This window comes from Cimex lectularius, unplaced genomic scaffold (genome assembly GCF_000648675.2).
Source record: "Cimex lectularius strain Harlan isolate CLEC.00 unplaced genomic scaffold, Clec_2.1 scaffold30, whole genome shotgun sequence".
In the NCBI taxonomy this organism is placed as follows: domain Eukaryota; kingdom Metazoa; phylum Arthropoda; class Insecta; order Hemiptera; family Cimicidae; genus Cimex; species Cimex lectularius.
In genome coordinates, this window is record NW_019392730.1 from 2,095,562 (window position 1) to 2,114,016 (window position 18,455).

General features: G+C 34.5%; 2 protein-coding genes across 2 annotated transcripts; one reads left to right on the forward strand and one right to left on the reverse strand.

Moving 5' to 3' along the window:
• The first annotated feature begins 2,605 nt into the window (after positions 1-2,605).
• LOC106662638 lies at positions 2,606-13,027 on the forward strand. Its single transcript, XM_014386859.2, has 20 exons — positions 2,606-2,739; positions 4,899-5,124; positions 5,191-5,350; positions 5,410-5,614; positions 8,651-8,879; positions 8,938-9,182; positions 9,421-9,556; positions 9,677-9,787; positions 9,854-10,064; positions 10,125-10,345; positions 10,402-10,573; positions 10,636-10,898; positions 11,011-11,122; positions 11,183-11,269; positions 11,335-11,469; positions 11,528-11,660; positions 12,107-12,248; positions 12,311-12,435; positions 12,493-12,707; positions 12,876-13,027. Exons 1-20 carry the CDS (start codon positions 2,721-2,723, stop codon positions 12,906-12,908), a joined length of 3,180 nt encoding a protein of 1,059 aa, XP_014242345.1. The 5' UTR covers positions 2,606-2,720; the 3' UTR covers positions 12,909-13,027.
• A 481-nt stretch (positions 13,028-13,508) lies between these two features.
• On the reverse strand, positions 13,509-18,369 carry LOC106662478 (negative elongation factor A). Its single transcript, XM_014386591.2, has 9 exons — positions 18,114-18,369; positions 17,870-18,050; positions 15,030-15,115; positions 14,789-14,954; positions 14,386-14,733; positions 14,181-14,269; positions 14,017-14,118; positions 13,844-13,943; positions 13,509-13,781 (listed from the first exon to the last, which is right to left on the reverse strand). Exons 1-9 carry the CDS (start codon positions 18,321-18,323, stop codon positions 13,606-13,608), a joined length of 1,458 nt encoding a protein of 485 aa, XP_014242077.1. The 5' UTR covers positions 18,324-18,369; the 3' UTR covers positions 13,509-13,605.
• Positions 18,370-18,455: the final 86 nt, after the last annotated feature.

Consider the following 18,455-nt stretch of genomic DNA (forward strand, 5'->3'; position numbering starts at 1 on the left):
CATTTTTAATCAATTATAAATTATTCAATTCAAATCAATTAGAAAATATTCAATTTAAGACAATAATAAAAAAATTAATGAAAATCAATAGATTAGATTGATTAGATTAGATTATATAGGAGCAGGCCTCTTTACGACCTATACACCATGACTAGAATTGGTCTACTATGTATTTCCAGTTTTTTTTTATCTAGAGTTCCTCATTTAGCTTGAGGCTTTTTACCAGATCCCAAAGTTTTTTCAAGTGCTCCCGTGTGCATCCTTCAGGCCCTTGCTTTTCCTCTCCCCAGATTAGGAATCTCAATCTACATAGGCCTTCACACCAACAGAGGGCATGTAGTTCTGCTGTTTCTTCTTCTTCTTGGCAATATCTGCACAGGCTTGTTTCTGCCACTCCGAGTCTATACATAAGCCTCTGTAGTCTGCAGTGTACAGTTAGTAGTCCAACTATTATTCCAGTCCTAGCACATCCTAGATTTAGTTTCTGTGATGGTCCTTTGATATATTTTTTCACATGCTTCTGTCCTGAGCTACAATCCATTGAGTGAAAAACTTATTATTCTCAGCGTTTTTGGCAGTTTGGTAAGCCACAAAAGGGTTCAGGGCCAATAGGTGTCCTCATTGATCTTTCCTTGATTTATCCAATTTAGCCAATTTATAAGCTTCTCCGTTGCCCCTCTGCCCTGGCACCAGGGTAATTTTGTTATTTGATCCAATGTCTGTCAGGGCTCTAATGCACTCCGAAACGACTCAGGACTTTACCGACCATGCAGGAATTGCCTCCAGTGCGCCTGGCATGAAAATCAATAAGAAAATATTCAATTAAAATCAATTGGATAATATTCAATTAAGACAGTTAGCTAATATTTGGCTGCATATAGATCATATCAAGATCACACACCGATACCTTAGTCAGCAAAGAAATACATCCCAAATGGCCTGTGCACAACCTTGAAGCACAGCAACAGGCACATATTGCTGTTTCAATATCTTAGGGCCATAAATATTTTTAATTGTGTGTATGATCTTAGTACCTTCATATACCTGATATCTGGTATTTATTAGAATGAATGTATTTATTTGCATGAATAGAGCGGTTATCCCCCAAATACGAGTACTCTGGGGTAGTGCGAAGGATTTGTCTGTGTATATGTAATTTTTTAGCATGATTGGAAGGGCTTATTCCCAATTACCCCGAAGAATATCAATTATTCCGGGAATGTGTGAATGAATGAGTGATATATGCATTTCGGCTTCTCCCACTCTTCAATAGCGAATCTATTCTACCATTTCTTGTTGAAAATAAAAAATTCTGACCAAACCATTTCATTAAAGAACTGAAGATGGCAAGAAGCTGAAACACACAGTCCATGGCAGGCAAGACTAGGTAGATCAGGATGATCCGAAATGGCCAAACTTCATCACCTCACAGGCAACAAATTATCACTATTCAGTGACTATATTGTTAAATTGGTTTGTAAATAATAATAGATATACAAATTTAATTAGATGGATTATTAAATCTAGATAAATACTGTTTTATCTAAACAAATATAGGTACACAGATCAATTATGTGCAACCTGAAGGACATGGAGGAGTCTGTCCAATTCTTACCAAATTCAGACTTAAATACTTTAAATCATTGAAAAATGGCAAAAGGAGGGAAAAATCATAAGGTGGGGTTGAGATGGGGAGTTGATGTCCGAGCGGATCGAGGTCACAATAGCTCAGGTGGTAGAGCAGCGGTGTATCTAGCCGAAGGTCGTGGGTTCGAATCCCTCTCGTGCCATTAACTTTTTTTCATCTCAACTAAAAACTTAATTAATTAAAATAAAAGTTAGACACTTAAATTGTTCTAACTGAAAACAAATTCGTAGAATATTTAAATGTTAAATGCTGGAAGGATCTGATCATATTTGTTAAAACAACTGGCAGTAAAGACATTAAATTATTACTTTAATTTAGAGAATTCAATTATTACTAGGTTCTTTTTCTTTATTTTATTTCTAAAAGCTTTATTGTAATATTTTAGTTTGTTAATTGGTTTTATTTACATTTCTTCCAGAACATAATTTTTATTTCTGTTATTTAATTACAAAAAAAGTTGTTCAACCACTTTGGATTATCATGATTGTACTCCTTTTTTTATACTTTATTAGTTTTTTCTTTGTTAAAAACTTCTCTTTTCAATTTTAAATTCTTAAACAATTAATATTAATTGTAACTGTTTACTATCTATCCAAAATGAAAAGCAACTGGTTTTAATATCAGTTTTACTTTGTGACTTTAGTGTAAAAACTATTTTTTATTTCACACTTTCATCTCTCAAAACTTGAAAGCTTTGTTAGCATCAGTTATAGCAAATACAAAAATAAACTGATGCAAGACAATGATGCAGCATATTGCTTTGTTTCTATTTAAGCTTTATAATAATAGACTTTAAATCTTAAAACACTTATGTTAGCTATAAAGTTTATTTGTTTTTTTGTAGCTTTTAGTCCAACAATCTTCCTGTTGCATTGATTCAAAAGATAGCAGCACAGTGATCCCAAGGTCTCCTTCTAGGACTTTCTTCAGCAGGAAAGGACTTTCACTTTTCCTCCTTCCACTCTGATACCTTGCCAGGTGTACTCAATATGAGGTCTCACCTATTCAGTTAACAATGTGTCATAAGCAATAATGTAGATAGTCGTGTAATTGCGACCACGAATACGCCAAAATGGAAATTACTCTTGTCGGTAAGATAGGATTAGAATGCGCCAATTTTGAAAATAATTCAACCCAAAGAGTCCAAAAGCCTGATGATTCATGTAAAAATAATTCATCTAAAATACAGATTAATTTTATACCAACATAGAAAAAATTGAACTAGACAGGATTTTTTTGTTTTTGTATGTTAACATTTTGATTACAAAATAATATACTACATGATTTTCTTTGGAAATTTGACTGATTGGATAATTAAGGAAGTTGATAAACCCTAAACAAAACCACTGGCTTTTTAATTTTAAAGTTATTTCACAACATAAAGTTATATCTTCTTGATAAAGAATAAAAGATTTATATAACTTAAAATCAAGTTGTTATAAGTTTATTTATAATTGATTACTTTTCTTTCAGTTGTGTATTAGCACAAATAACTAGTCTATGTTATCATTTTCTTAACATCAAATTATCTTCTTTTTGCCTATTTTGATTGATTGCCAAGTACATTTTATTCAATGCTGCACAATATTTTTTCTACAGTAAATCATTTATAGTATTTAATTGTTTTATTTCTTGATTGATATAATTTAGCTAACTGAATAGTTTAAGAATCAAATTAGCATAATGAATTTTATTTTAAAATCTGGAATTATAACTAATTATATTTTTAAAATGTCAATTAATATCGCTTTTGATTCCACTAAAATAAAAAAATTCTATTTATCATAAGCCGATAGTGAAAATAACAATACTTTGCTACATAGTTACACTAGTGGTTTCTGGCTATCTGTGGCAGATTCTTGATGACTCTTTCATCATGCATATGGTTGCTAGAGAGATATGCTGGGCTTGAGCGCCTCGTAAAAACTGTGGTAGACATTTGGGTACTTGGACTTGATGGGTTAGACACAAACGTGCAGACAAGGCAGCAAAAGCTGGGACATCTCCAGAAGGAACCACTGCAATCCAGCTGGCTTAGTATTAAAGTTTGAGTATTAAAGAATGCAATGAAAGAATATTGTCAGCTTCTGTGGGGTGGATTGTCCAAGAAGTTCTTGGGTGTAAAAAGCATGCCCCCCTCCCAAGAGTCTGAAACGAATAGGGATCATGCTCACTCTTTTCAGGATAGGCCATACTCAATTGATACACGGACAATTGCTTTTAGGACAAACCGCTTGCAGGTGTTCTACTTGTAAAGAAAAGTGACCACTCAGTGTGCCACACTTGGTCAAGGAGTGTCCGGGCCTTGTCCCCTTATAGGGAGCTAGTAGGCATGGCACCCAAAATAAAAACAGATGAGAGTAGGTTGTTGGATCCCCTGTTTTATTTTTAAGTGAAATGAGGGTATTTCACTACATTTAATAATTATTTATTGTGAATGAGTTAGTAGAGTAAGTGAGATTAACTGTGCATTGGAGATTGAAATGGCTAGATTGTCAATTGTCTCCATTTAAAAATATATAGTTTGCACTTTAGCCAAAAGGCATGTGGGTCGATAGTTCTGCCCATATTCTTGAGTATTCTTCCCTTGGTTTCCATAAAAAAAAGCAAGTAGGTCTGATGTAAGAATTGTTTTTGGGCACATCAGGAAGTTTCTGTTTGCCCACAGTTTCAATTTTCAAAAGAAATGCAAGATTTCTATAATTTAAGATCCGTTATTGAATTGAATTAATTGAACAACTGCTTATCTTTAACATTAAACATTAATTTCTATCATCATTCTATCAATAAATATGCTAAAGTTTAGTCATTTTATTATTTAATACATATCCAAATGATATAAATTTATACTACCTGTTTTGATCCTTTATTGTCTTGGACCGTTTAAAATTTACAAAATTATACCTCAAATATAAACCTCAGGCTTGACTCATCCCTGCCTTGTACAACTTTAATTTATCCCTATTTTTGTACTTTGTATACTTGTATATATGTTATATATTCTTAACTGTTGATACTAACCTTTGAATTTAATAATTAATTTAATCATATATACCTAAACCACTATGAATCATATTGTGACCTTAAGTAATTTCAGTTCAAGTAAGATATGAAACATTGGGAAAGCATTTCATTGTCATTTGCCCACTTGTTGGCACAGATTATAATTTGAGGTCAACGCAATGTCAAATTGTCAAACTCACCTTGCGATAGCCATTACTTTACTACAGCAATTATATTTATTTTTCAGGACTCGTTTTACTATTTTTATACGATTCTAGTCAGTCAGTAGAACTTACAGCGCATTTATCTGAAAATGGTTTGCACGGGTTTGTCACATTCTCTGAAGAAAGCGGAAATATACACATTGGAATGAAACTGGATACGCATTCCAGCTGGAAATGGAGTGTAAGGGAGCTCCCGATTGATTATTCCCAACTTGAAAACAGATGCCAAGAAAGCAGACTTGGCCCTGTGTGAGTTTTAAAAAAAATAAATAATACCTAATTTATTCTTCAACCTCTGACCGAAAAAGAAATCAGTATTCTAGATCTCACATCTATGTTCGGCGAGCTTACAAACATCAGTCAATCAATATCAACACGTAATGATCAGGTACCGTTGACAGGAAAGAGCGGTATCTGGTCAAGATCTCTTCTTCTTCAGTCTTCCGCTGGTCAACGGGCTTGTGCAACGATTGTGGTAAAACTTGATTAGATTTTCAAAAAATAATGAATTATCTAACATTGGAATTTTTAAAGGCAAGTGGAAACAGCAGTGTTAAAGTTGCGGAAGCACACTTTGCTGGAGAAAACGACATTAGTGGTCGTATCCTTATTGAGTGGTTTGGAAGCAGCTCAGCCTCTGATGCTGTTTTTTACACAGACCTTTATCATGCGAAGAAAAGGTTGGCTACTGAACACGATTGGCGAATCTACACGACAGACATCCTCGAGTCAGAAGCAGGTACCATTTTTTTTCCTAAGTCAGCATTATCGTGATGTGAAGTTTTATATTTTCAGTATGTTATGAATTGTGTCAATGTATCTTTCTATAAACTTACAAATATGTAAAATAATAAAATAAACCAACACAATTAGAAAAATATTGTACAGGTTAACTACTGAAGATGGCAAAATATTCAAACATGCCTAAAAGACGAAACCATCAAGTTATTTCAATATAATATCATCATTTTAAAAATCATCGATATGGCCAAATTAAAAGAAATCACTAAATTCCATTGTTTAGCTTTTGACGAATATATCTTCTTTCTTCAGGACTTCAAAATTACTATTAATAATTTACAATGTTGACAAAAATAGATCAAACTACAAGTTCATTGCCTCGCAGACCTCATCACAATATCTCACAAGAGATTGGTAATGTTTACAAAAGTTCACAGTTCATCTTGCTCACCTTGCCCTACTTTGAGTCAGGAAAACCCACTATTCAGACTCAGTTTTATTATCCTGTTTGCAATATCACACATTAAACTTAAAACATCTCAAGGTCAATAAATCTTATTACATATTCAACATGAATATTATGAGTGAAAGGTCTAAATATTTCAGACCAGTTGCATTTTGAAAGTGGCAAACCATTATTATATGTTAATTAATTTTTTTTACATTTATTTGTTATTTACAGTTACAAATATAGTATAAAATAATATTTTCTGTGCTGACTGTGTTGTTTGAGTCACTTATAGGAAAAGTTGTCCAGTGACAACACTCCTTCACGCTGAAATCTCGTTATTATTTCACTGAGAAGATCCATGGCTGCTTTCACTTCAATTGTCTTGGAGGATTTTCTAGTAGGGTTGGAATTGTTATACTAGTAGATTATTGTGGATACCTAGTGAGTGATGAAATTTTTTGAAGCGGGTTTTGATAAGGGGATGTGTAAGTTGTTATGAAAGGAGCATTTATAATTTGATGGAAAATTTTGGACTAATTGATTGGAGATTATGGAAATTAGAATTTTCGATTGATCCCCACACTTCACAATTGTCTGCAAGGTCTTATTATTATCTTGTAAATTAAAAGTTTGTTTTCAATGTCTAATTTTGATCGTGAGCCAAGTAGTCTTTTTAATCATTTGTAACGTTGGTAGATTTCTTGTCTTTTAAGTCTTTTGTTCGGATTCCAAGTCAGTTGTTTATACATAAAAAGTCCAAGATGTTGCACAAAATCAGTGATAAGCAATGGGGTTCCATAGTTGGGGACAGATACTTTTATGCCTGGTAAAATTTATCTGTGTTCTTTTCTTTAAGTTCATTTTCATTATCCACTTTATGAACCGTACAATTAAGTCATTAAGATATTGTGTGTTTATGGAGGTAAATGAATTATGTGTAAGAATCAGCAAATGTATATGTTGAAATGATAACATGTTTAGAATATCAGCGGTATATATTAAAAAAAATTGACCAAGTATGCTTCCATGAAGAATACCTGCCATAACGTGTACAAAAAGTTAAAATTCAATTCCCTGGTGCTTTCAGCAAAACCTATCTGTTATATATAATCTCAGTATGAGATATTAAGCTTGTATGTTTCAAAAATAAATATAATCTTCCTTTGTTTAATCAAATTCAAAGTTAACCTGTATTATGTATTACATCAGTCTTAAATTTAGAATTAAGTAATCTATTATATTGTGCAGGATATATAATAAATTAGTTGTACAGTAATAAGTTTAAAATGAAGGCTTATAAGTTAGTATAACACAATCAAATTCATTGCTGAGCTTACTGTATATTATATCACCATCGTTAAGGTTATATACATTGCAATTAATATATTAAATATATCTGTCTATAGCACACCTGTGGTTTGAAAGAGACTTCTTACAAATTATTTTTTAATTTAATGTAAATGATGGATTTGATTAATGTATTAAAGTTTATATTGTCCATTAAAACCACTGAAAGTTCATGAACAAAACAATTGAGTTAGACCATCCTTTTGTGTTTATCATTATAAGCAGCAGTGACACTCTATATATGCTTACATTTTGTAATGTTAGTTCAAAAACCAGAGAGACAATATTCATAAGTATTTATTATTATGCTTGTCCATACTGTTTCATTATTTTCATTTGTATTTATCAACTTGGTTACTTATAAAAAAGCAACAACTCCAGGGGTGAACTTAGAAACAACACTCACCAGCAATACTTCAGCCTCTTGCCGTCTTTCCTGGAGAAGGATGTCTGTCGACTCTCCTTGACTCAGCTCTGCCTTTACGTATATCTTGTCTCTGCGTAGTCTTGACTTTCTTTACCTCAGGACTCTCCTCGACAGTCGATTCTATTCACCTCGGTTCTGCCCTCGAATGCCTCCTTCGTGCCTTGACCCAATTCACCCAGGTTTCCGCCCGTGTCTCCACTTGACTTCCCCTTGTCCCAACACTCCTTGACCTTGTCCTCTGTTGCCTTCTCTGTGTCTCAACTCCAACTCATGGCTCTTTTCAATTCTTCTACCTTTCTGGACACAGATTTGCTTTCCAAATCCTCCTCTTTTATGGTGGGAGGAAGGAAAAACAAATTCTTGAGACTGACTGTCAACGCCCATCTTGTGAGAGTTGATCATTTCCCGTGACCGTCCAGACAACACCTCATAATTCCTGGGGACTTCTATTATGCAGCCCCTTGGTCCACAAGTGTAGGGGCACAAAAGTCCATCCATTGACTCACCGGTTTTTTGTTTTTTTATTTAGGCTATTCATTTGTCAATGTTTCTAAACATTCCTTTGTTTCACTGGGTTGGAAGCCGACAAATTTACAGCCTAACATAAATAAAAGAAGTACAGAATTCCTTATATTAACATTTATTTCTCTATTATTTACTCTAAGTTATATTACGGCTCAAATCATCGTAATATGAACAATTTGATTTACGTTTTAGCTTTCAATGAATGTTTGGTTTTCCTACAGCATTAGTAAAATTGCAGTTTTACTTTTTCATGCTGTATTTCCAAGATTTTTTTTTTTTTGCAGATAAGGCAAAAGCTGATTGCAACTCGCTCCAAGTAATTCTGATGGAGTTAACAACGAGGGTTGGAAAAGTAAGGGTAGGAGAAAGGATGCTCATAAGGGATTCTGATCTTCCTCATACAGACATCGGAAACCCCAAAAGAATCCATTACATTGTCATTATGGACAACATTCATCCCGAGACATTTTTAAACTGTGCCCGGATAATCCCAAAGCCACCAACTCTTTTAAAGTAAATACAGAAATTAACTGAATGCCTCGAAAGAAAAACTATATAATTTGCATTTCAGGGCAGTGATACGTGCACATGGAGTGACTGGAAGTATAAGCTTGCAGCAAGAATCGCAGCTCACACCGACAAGAGTGTTTCTTAATGTGACAAAAGTGAATGATCCAGTTCTTGGCGGTTTTCGAATACACACCCTGCCTGCTATGCCGCCTCTTGATAACTCACCGAAATTGGACAAGTGCAAGGATATTGGAGATGTTTACAATCCATTGGAAAAGGGACTCGGAGCCGATGCACCGATATCAGGTATTATTCAAAAATTTATATTGTGTTTTTGATTGTTCCCTATTGCTTATTCTTGCTGATTTGGTTCATCAGACTCATTCATCATCTTTTTTGGGTGTGTGTTATTTTTTTTAATGGTGAGAAGCTGAAACACATCTAAAGGAACAAAACAGCATAGTTTGGACAAAATGGTCTTCCCCAAGAGGAAATCTCACATTTTATATTGTTTATAGTATTATTTATACATTATTTGTTTTAGCTGAACACAGTCAAGATAATTATGCATTGGGAGATTTGAGTGGAAAATTAGGTTATGCTGGTGAAAGAGAGTGGGATGTTTTTCTACCGTTGACTGGAAAGTACAGTGTCGCACATCGATCTCTAGTCATTTATAGGTTGGTGTTATGACATTTATCCTTTTAATATTCTAAATAACTTCAAAAATAAAGTGAATCATACTTGAACTTAAAGTTTCAATATTAATTATTCATTAAGCCTAACCTTGATATTTTAAGAAATGGTGAATCAGGAATAGAAGAGCCATGGATATGCGTAACATTGACTAGATATAAAGCAACTCAACCTGAATACAAAATGCCAGTGGTAACTGCTGAAGTTACATTTAGGTAAATTGGCCTTTTAAAAAAAAAGTAATGATACTTTTTAGATGTTTTACCATTGATTAATTTTAGATATCCGATTGTCGGTCGTATTATATTTCAACAGCCAGATCCATTTGGTGAAACGACAATTTTAGTTGAAAGATTGGTCCATGCCGATGGCACTTCACTCAATACGACCAAGGAACACAGATGGGGCATTCATTTAAAACCACCAGGGAAAGATTTTTTCAACTGGACGGCCCGATGTGTGTCTGCAGGGCCTGCTTTCAACCCAACGAAGGTGTCATAATTTTTTTAAAAATAAAATAACCAACCAAGAGTTTTAACAAATGTATTTCAGGTTAATCCAAATGTAAGTGCAGAATCTGTAATCGGCGATCTAACTTCACGTTTAGGAAACCTTGTCATTGCCGGTGCGAAGAAGTTACAGAGAGAAAGCAGGTTCTTATTCACAGATGATAGGCTCCCGCTCACTGGGCATAATTCCATCATGGGGAAGTCAGTCATTATCTTCGACGACCATGGGCCTAAAGCCAGGGGGGACCGTCTCGCCTGTTCCAAGTAATAATTATCCGATTCTTAAATAAAACAAAATTTTCAAAATATTCTCGTCTTAGAGTGATGGGTGTGTTTCGGAGGAAGGCTGTCGCAAGAGATTGGTTCGGAAATGGCTTTATGGCCAGCGTCAGCGGAAAAATTGAGTTTTACCAACAAACCGCTTATGGCTTGACTGACATCGACATAAACCTCCAAGGGCTTCAGGACATAAGTGACTTCCAAATTCACATGGTTAGTTTTAAAGATCTAAAATCAAAATTATCTATGATAAATGACATATAAACTTTTTTTAGACACCTGTACTAGAAATTCTCGAATTCCCTTGCCAACAAAACACCCTGTATGAGGTCTACAACCCATTTAACGCACCGTCTTCGCTTCAAGGCGGGACCCCAGATCAGTTGAGGGTCGGAGATTTGAGTGGAAAGTTCGGCACACTCTCAGGTCACATGTCAGTCAAAGAAATCGGTTTTAATGACACAAATTTAATGCTTTTTGGCCAAACATCCATCATCGGACGATCGTTAGTTTTATACACAAAAACACACAACAAGAGGTATTTCAAACCGTTAAAACACTCTTGAAGTATTATCAAGTTGTAGTTTTGTCTTACATATTTATAGATTATGTACTATTTCAATTAATAATATTATTTGTAAATATTTAAGATGGGCCTGTTCATCAATTGAAAGAGGATATGCCCCATCTGAAGCAAGAGAACTCAGAGCTATTGCTTCTTTTCATCATCCACTTGGATTTGCGTATGGCTATATGAGAATGGTAAGATTCCAGAAATTATAACCATTTTACTACTTAAATTTTTAATTTTTTTTTTTAAAGACACAACTTATTCATATTGATGGAAGCAGCAGTGATACTGTTATAGAAGTTAATGTCCGGCATCCTGGAAAGCACGATCGGAATGTTGTAAGTATTGCTTTCTTTCTTTTTAAATGCTAATTTTTTTTTAAACATTTATTAAATTCTTTCAGACTTTCAACCACAACTGGGCCATTTATGTCAATTCGATCGGTGTAGATGCCACGGTTAAGGTGTTGAACACAAGGTGTACAGCAGCCGGGTATATCTGGAACCCTTACTACACCCAACTAGCTGATCCTTTAAATGTAAATTATCAATTATTTAATTCTGCATTAAGGCGATACTTAATGTTTTAATTTTCAGGAAGATCTGTATAAACAGGAATGCGGATCAGATTTGCCTCTGAGGTGCTATGTTGGCGATCTTTCAGGAAGGCTTGGCCCTATCAATTTGGGCACTGGGAGAAAAGTTTTCACCGATGCTAATTTCCCATTAGGTAACTTATCGCGAAACTTTATGGTGATGGGTTGTAGTTAGATCATCATTAATCCTGGACTTTTCATCCTCCGCATTTAACTATCTTATAAAAGGAAACAATTAAGAAAAAATGCACAGAACAATAAATGAACCTGGCAAAATGAAGATACACATCTGAAAGAGAACCGAGAAAAAAAAAGCAGTATGACCAGTGATGATCAAGCTACAGAAATATTGTTGAATTAAGTCGTAAAGAGTTCAATATTTATTTTTAAACATAAACTATAAAACTAATATTAAAAACTGAATTGCAATAAAATAAAGTTTGCAAAACATCAGTTTGAATCCCTGGTTTATTTTTTAAATATTGTAGCAAGTTCAAGGTAGCTTGATCATTTCTAATATTTTTCTGTAAGGAATATTCTACAATAAATTGAATATTAAAAGCCTAAATGTTTCTTCTAGAGGGAAAAACATCAGCATTAGGTCGGTCAATCGTTATTTTCGACAAAGACGGAGGTCATGACAAATATGCTTGCGCCAACATCGAGCCGGACTATTACACTGTAAAATATGTCAATGTGAGAAGACCCCCGAAATTTGTCGTGTAAGAAATGGTCAGATTGTACCAAACTAGCACTTTTTTTACAACAAAACGGAACTTTACAGATCTCAGTTCCTCGAAGATGTGCGGAACGTTATGGGAATCCCTGAATGGTATTTGACCATAGATTCGAGAAAAACTAACATACTCTACAATGGAGCTTGCATACAGCTTTTAATACATTTCAAAGGTAAAAACCGTTTTGATTTTATCATCCGATCTGTTGAAATATAGAATTTTTTTCCAGGACCAAATGCAAACAAATTAGAACAGGATTTTAGCCGGCTGCTATCAACGGGGAAACTCGCTCAGCCCAGCCTCTACATCCCGGGATACGTCACCCCAAAAAGTCGTCGTTCGTCAATTTCTTACAAGCTTTGTTCAACTTCTCCTGAAGAGAGAAAGTTCCAGTTTAAATCCAAGTCATCGTCATCGACCATGATAAAACCGACATTATTAACTGTATGTTAATTTAATCTGTATTCCAGTAACAAGTATAGTTTTACATGCATTTAATATACAGATTTGTATCTTTGTTGGTACATATTTGTTTTACATTTTTTATTATGTATTATTTGGTACATTCTCCAATTACTAAGTTCTATTAAATGATTTTATGTCTTTTTCCAGGTGTTCTTCGTATTTCTGTTGAGTCGTTTTTGAACTTTATTGATTGCCTTTCTGCAAGACTGCCAGTTTTCTACGATAATTTAGCTTAGTTTAAAATCGCTGTTATTAAGGGTTTTTTTTTTTTACCATAAATAATTTAATGTTGTTGGATTTATGCTCAATTCTAATTTGTAATATTTTCTGTAAATAAACATTTAAATTTGAGCTAATTTTAATAAAAGTTAAAACATGTCTTGTCAAATTGACCCCTATATTAATTAATTCTCTTAAGAGATATTAACTATAAACTGGGAACCGTTAAGCCGTATGGTAGCGGTTCTGGATTTGAATCCTGGCAAAGTCCTTGAACTTTTATTTATAAAGTGGTCCACGGCACCCAATTTGTAATGCAGGTATTTACTTTTTATTATTAACTAAAAAATCATTGGGTTATTAATAAAACCACAGCTTTCAGAAAATAATCTATCAAGTTTTTATACACATATAAACTTTTTCAATTTATTATTTTCAGCACAATAATATTTTAACAAGTTAAAAAAAAAATGTAGAAATTTTCAAAAATAAAACATTTTAACAATTTCATTTACCGCTTTGTTTTTAAATAAAACAAGTATTAACTTTTTTTAAGTGTAATTTTAAATAGAATTGTACTAATTGATTTTAAATTATTACACGTATTATATACAACAAGTATATTTTATAAAAGGGAATTACAATTAGCAATATCAAGTTATAGAGGGTCAATATCTCTGTAGCGATTAATAAGATTCCATTCTCCGTTGATGTAGTTCATTTGGAAGTGGGTTTCGACGATCTTAGGGACTTCTTTCGAGTCTTGTTTCACCATCTCCTGGTACTCGCTCAATTTGATGGTAATGACGTCACCCAACTGAGGGCATGGGTTGTCTAAAAGCAGGAGAAAGAAAAAGTCAATAAATTAAATGGAATACATTTTTGTAAATACCGACCTCTTGAGCCGGCGATGAAGCCCAAAATTAGAGATTTTTCAGGCCTTGTAACTTTGTTAGCAGTGCAGAAAAGCTTCTGGGCTTTAGAAACTTGGTCCCTCTGTTAAAAAAAAAAAGTTTTAACTTTAGTGTTTATAAATATAATCAATTGAAATTGAAAAATTTTAAATCACCGTCAGTTCGTATTTCTTGTCTTCTGAAATTGTCAGAGTTTGAGTTCTAATTGTTGGCGGCATAGGTCTCTCAACAACAGGCTCTGCAGGTTGGACGTCAGTCTGGAAATACATAAATATTTTAATTACAAAAAACTCAGCTTAGTAGAAAAGAAATTCCATACCTTATTAACAATAGGTACAATCGGTGTCGGCGGTGATGAGATAATTGTGTTGTTTGAAATGGCAGATGCTTGAAGTAGTGTTGAAACACCTGTAGAGTAAATTACAAAAAATTAATAATTTAAGTTCTTTCCAAGGTTCTATACCAAAGGTAGAAGTTTTTAAATAAATTATTAGAAAGCATAAATGTAAAACTTGTGAATTTACCACTACTAGCAGTAGATGGAGCATACGATGGTGCTGGGCTTTCTGGAATAGGCGTGGGCGGTGCGACAGAAGGAGGCGGTACAAGACCGAGTGCGTAATCGGGAGTAGGAGTCGTGGGTTCTGCTTGGGTCTTTTTCGCCTGGAGTTCTTCCTGTTCCTGCAATCTTTTCCGTTTTTTCGCTTGTGCGTGAGCAAGAGGTTGTTCATTGATGTCGAGCAGTTTGATTCCACCGTCTTTCCTCGGGAGCGGGTTTCGAGGAAGCGACGGCCTTGACATGAGGGAGTTATTGCTGAGCCCGGATTGGAAACCGCCTGACGGGACCCTGCTCGGTATCCCCTTGAGAGGTGCTAAATATTAAATGCATTAGACATTTCACTTTTAACGGCATTTCCAAAAGCTTACTCGTATCTGTCATCTTTCTAGGCATCCCTCTCGATCGTACGGGCACTGTCGGAGCTTGGCTCTTTTTAAGATTGCTCGCAGCATCGTGGGATTTTTGCATCAATTCCGCTCTCAAAGCAGCCGATTTCGGTTTACGTTTTAATGTAAAATGTTTAGTGGGCTGTGGCTGAAATTAATACACAATTAAAAAGTAAAATAAATTAATAATAAAATTAAACATATCAATTTATCTGTTTCTTACCAGTTGCCCTACTAGATTGTTTAAAGCAGATTTGTTAAGATAATGGCACTCCAGAGGTAACAGATTTACTTCATTGTGCTTCCTCACTTAAAAAAATATTGAATAGTCAATATTTTGGTACATAAAAGTGAATAAATTAAAACTAAATTCACTAGATCTTACAAAAATAGTGCAATAATCACACAACAAAGATAGTAATTGCAAAAAGTTGTTTATTTAAATTTTTTAACCTAAAATAAATAAATACAGTTTATTCACCAAGGAAGTTTTTGTCATAACTACAGTTATATGGGGGGGGGCGTCGGTGGCCACAACGGTTTAGGTGTTGACTTATCACTTATCCCTGTAAGGTAAAAATCCCGGTTCGAATCCAGCGGCCCTGCATTCGAACCCGACATACTTACAAATGGGCTTTAAAAAAAAAAATTATATTGGTTTTCGGGGGAAGCATAAAAAAAATCTGTAAAAAAGCCAAGTTGATATAAAGTTGGCTTAATTAAACTGAAACAGGCCGCAACAACTGGAAGAGAAGATTCTAGAAATACCGACAAAAAAATATAAAACCCCTCCTTAGGTCTTATTTCAATATTCAATATTCTCACAAATTTTAAGTGACTGTAGGCACTATTTTACAGAAGACAATTTGGAGAAGTACTTGTTTATTAGCATTATACTTAATTAGTATAAAATATATAATTTAAGATATTAATCATCTTACATCATGATGTGATAGTAATTATTTGGTGCTCAATGTGAAAAAATGTTATTCCTTTAAATTTTATTGATTAAAAAATCCTATTTATTGTTCTATTGTATCAATGATGTAAAATTAAGTTCACTTGACAGTATAAAGGACTTAGGTGATATATTTGACCACAAACTTTCACTTAACTTACATATCAATGTGATAGTCATTAAAGCATTTAAACTATTGGGTTTTCTAAGGAGAAATACATCGACTTCACTAACATAAGTTGTTTAAAAATGTTATATTTCTCGTTGGTAACATCTGTACTTGAGTACAACTCCCAAATATGGTCACCCCACTATAAAAATCCAATTCATGACATTGAAAAATTGCAGAAAAATTCCTAAAATACTGTGCATTTAAAGACTGTTTAACCACAGATGACACTATTCCTATGCTACAGACGAAATAGAGGTGCACTGGACCACAAACTGAACTTCAGTGAACATCTTAACTCGTTGATAAAAAGAGGAAAAATAATGATTAAGACTCTTTTCCCCCTTTCAAGCCGAGAATCATCTTTGAGCGTAGCAAATAAGTTAGCTATTTACAAAGTGATAGTGAAACCAAAACTATTGTACGCTTGCCCTGCTTGGAGCTACACAAGCATGACTTGGGTTACGAATAATACAAAATAAGTTTTTAAGACTAGCCACCTCGTCCTCACATTACACAAGGCTCATAGACTTGCATGCTTTAGTTGAAATGCCATGGATTAGGAAGGAATTAAAATATAGGACCCAAAAATATCTTTCTCAAGTCTACAGCGAAAACTCCTTATGTGCTTCAATCGGCAATGATTGTCCAAGATCTTGGAAGCCCAGGAGAATAAAACATATTTTATCCTCCTGAATCTTCTCGCTGTTTTGCCTTGTTTTGTCTAAAATTCTTATTCATCCACCTTCTCACTTATTTAACTATCTGTTACTTAATAACTTATAAAAAATATTTATCCACTAACTTACTGGATACTTATTAAACTGTTAACTTGTTAAACTAACTTATTTAGAACTGTGTGGTGATTAGTGACCATTAATCGATAATTATTCAGAAATCATGAGATGCGGTCTGGTGTGATGTAGGTTTCAGGAAAACATTTTCTTTATCGTGCCAACGTTTCGATCTTTATTGAGATCATTTTCAGGGCTCAAAGTGTTTGTCTTCTGTGTAATTGTGCCACAACACGACACGACTCTCAACACGACACGCAAGAATGGCACAATTACACAGAAGACAAACATTTTGAGGCCTGAAGATGATCTCAATAAAGATAAAAACGTTGGCATGATAAAGAAAATGTTTTTCTGAAACCTACATCACACCAGACCGCATCTCACGATTGCTGAATAACTAACTTATTTATTTAATTATTTAAACTAACTTATTTACTTATTTATTTTAAACTAAATATTTCACTGTATACACTATATTAGACCAACTTATTAAATTAATATATTTTTTTGCTAACGTATGTTATCACTGTTAGTTCTTGGTAAAATTAATAAGTAGTTTTCCCAGTTTCTGAACAATACCGTAATGATTTTGTTAAGTTTTGTTTTTCGTGAACATTTTCCCATCAACATCGACAGTAATGTTTTTCAGGAGGTATGGTACACAAATGGAGATATACTAAAGAGGACGCATAGGGCCCCACCACTTCCCCTCAAAAATACATATGTATGCAAATTACTTATTTATTTATTTTTTACGAGGGTTTGCAACAGCAGAGGTCATATAAACCCTCAGGGTGCCGGTGTTTTTGAAAAAAAGCCCATTTGTAAGTATGTCGGGTTCGAATGTAGGGCTGCTGGATTCGAACCCGACATACTTACAAATGGGCTTTTTTTTGTATCTTGACCAGCACCCTGAGGGTTCAAATAACCTCACAGTTGAAAAACCCTTATTAAACCAAAACAAAAAAACTGATTTACTGCATATCATTGCATATTTTAATGTATTACTACTGCATATTATGCGTATTTCTGGGCTTTCAAATGCATATTTTATGGCATATTTTGGCAATTTTTACTGCATAAAAATCCGGTCTCTGCATATGAGCTATACCGAATGACCGTATGGTATCCACACTCACCCAATTTTCTTAGATCGTTGACAAGATCGGAAAAGATCCTTTTGTTCTGATCGTTTTCAGCAATGACTGTATTGAGAGAGCCAGTCGAAGGAAGCGTGCTCATCATCTCCGCAAGCATGGAGACCCACTGTTCGCTGTCCACCTGAGCCACCTCGACTATCTCCTCCAACTCCACTTTCCACTTTAAACGAGAAAAAAAAACGAGTTAACGATAAAGTACGGGAAAAATGAAAGTGGACCGAACCTCTTCGACGTTCCTCCTGGGTATGTGGAAAAACGAGAGGAGAAGCTTGAGCTTCACTTGTGTCTGAAGGTCCGGAAAGCAGTCTTTTATGTTCCGAAGCACCTCGTTGTTGAGCTGGGAGCAAATCGAGCCGCTCGTCCATGAATCGTTGGACGTGCCGAGTTTGTTGTGGAGCCAAAGTGAAATGTCGCTGTCCCGAACGGTGGCCATGTTAAAGCTGTTGACATTTCTCACTCAAGAGAAGACTCAGCAGACGAGAACCTCCAACTAGAGCCAAAAGGCAAGCTTGCACAAAAGGGGAAAAACAAAGTTGCCGTTCAAATCAGTTGGTGACTTTTCATT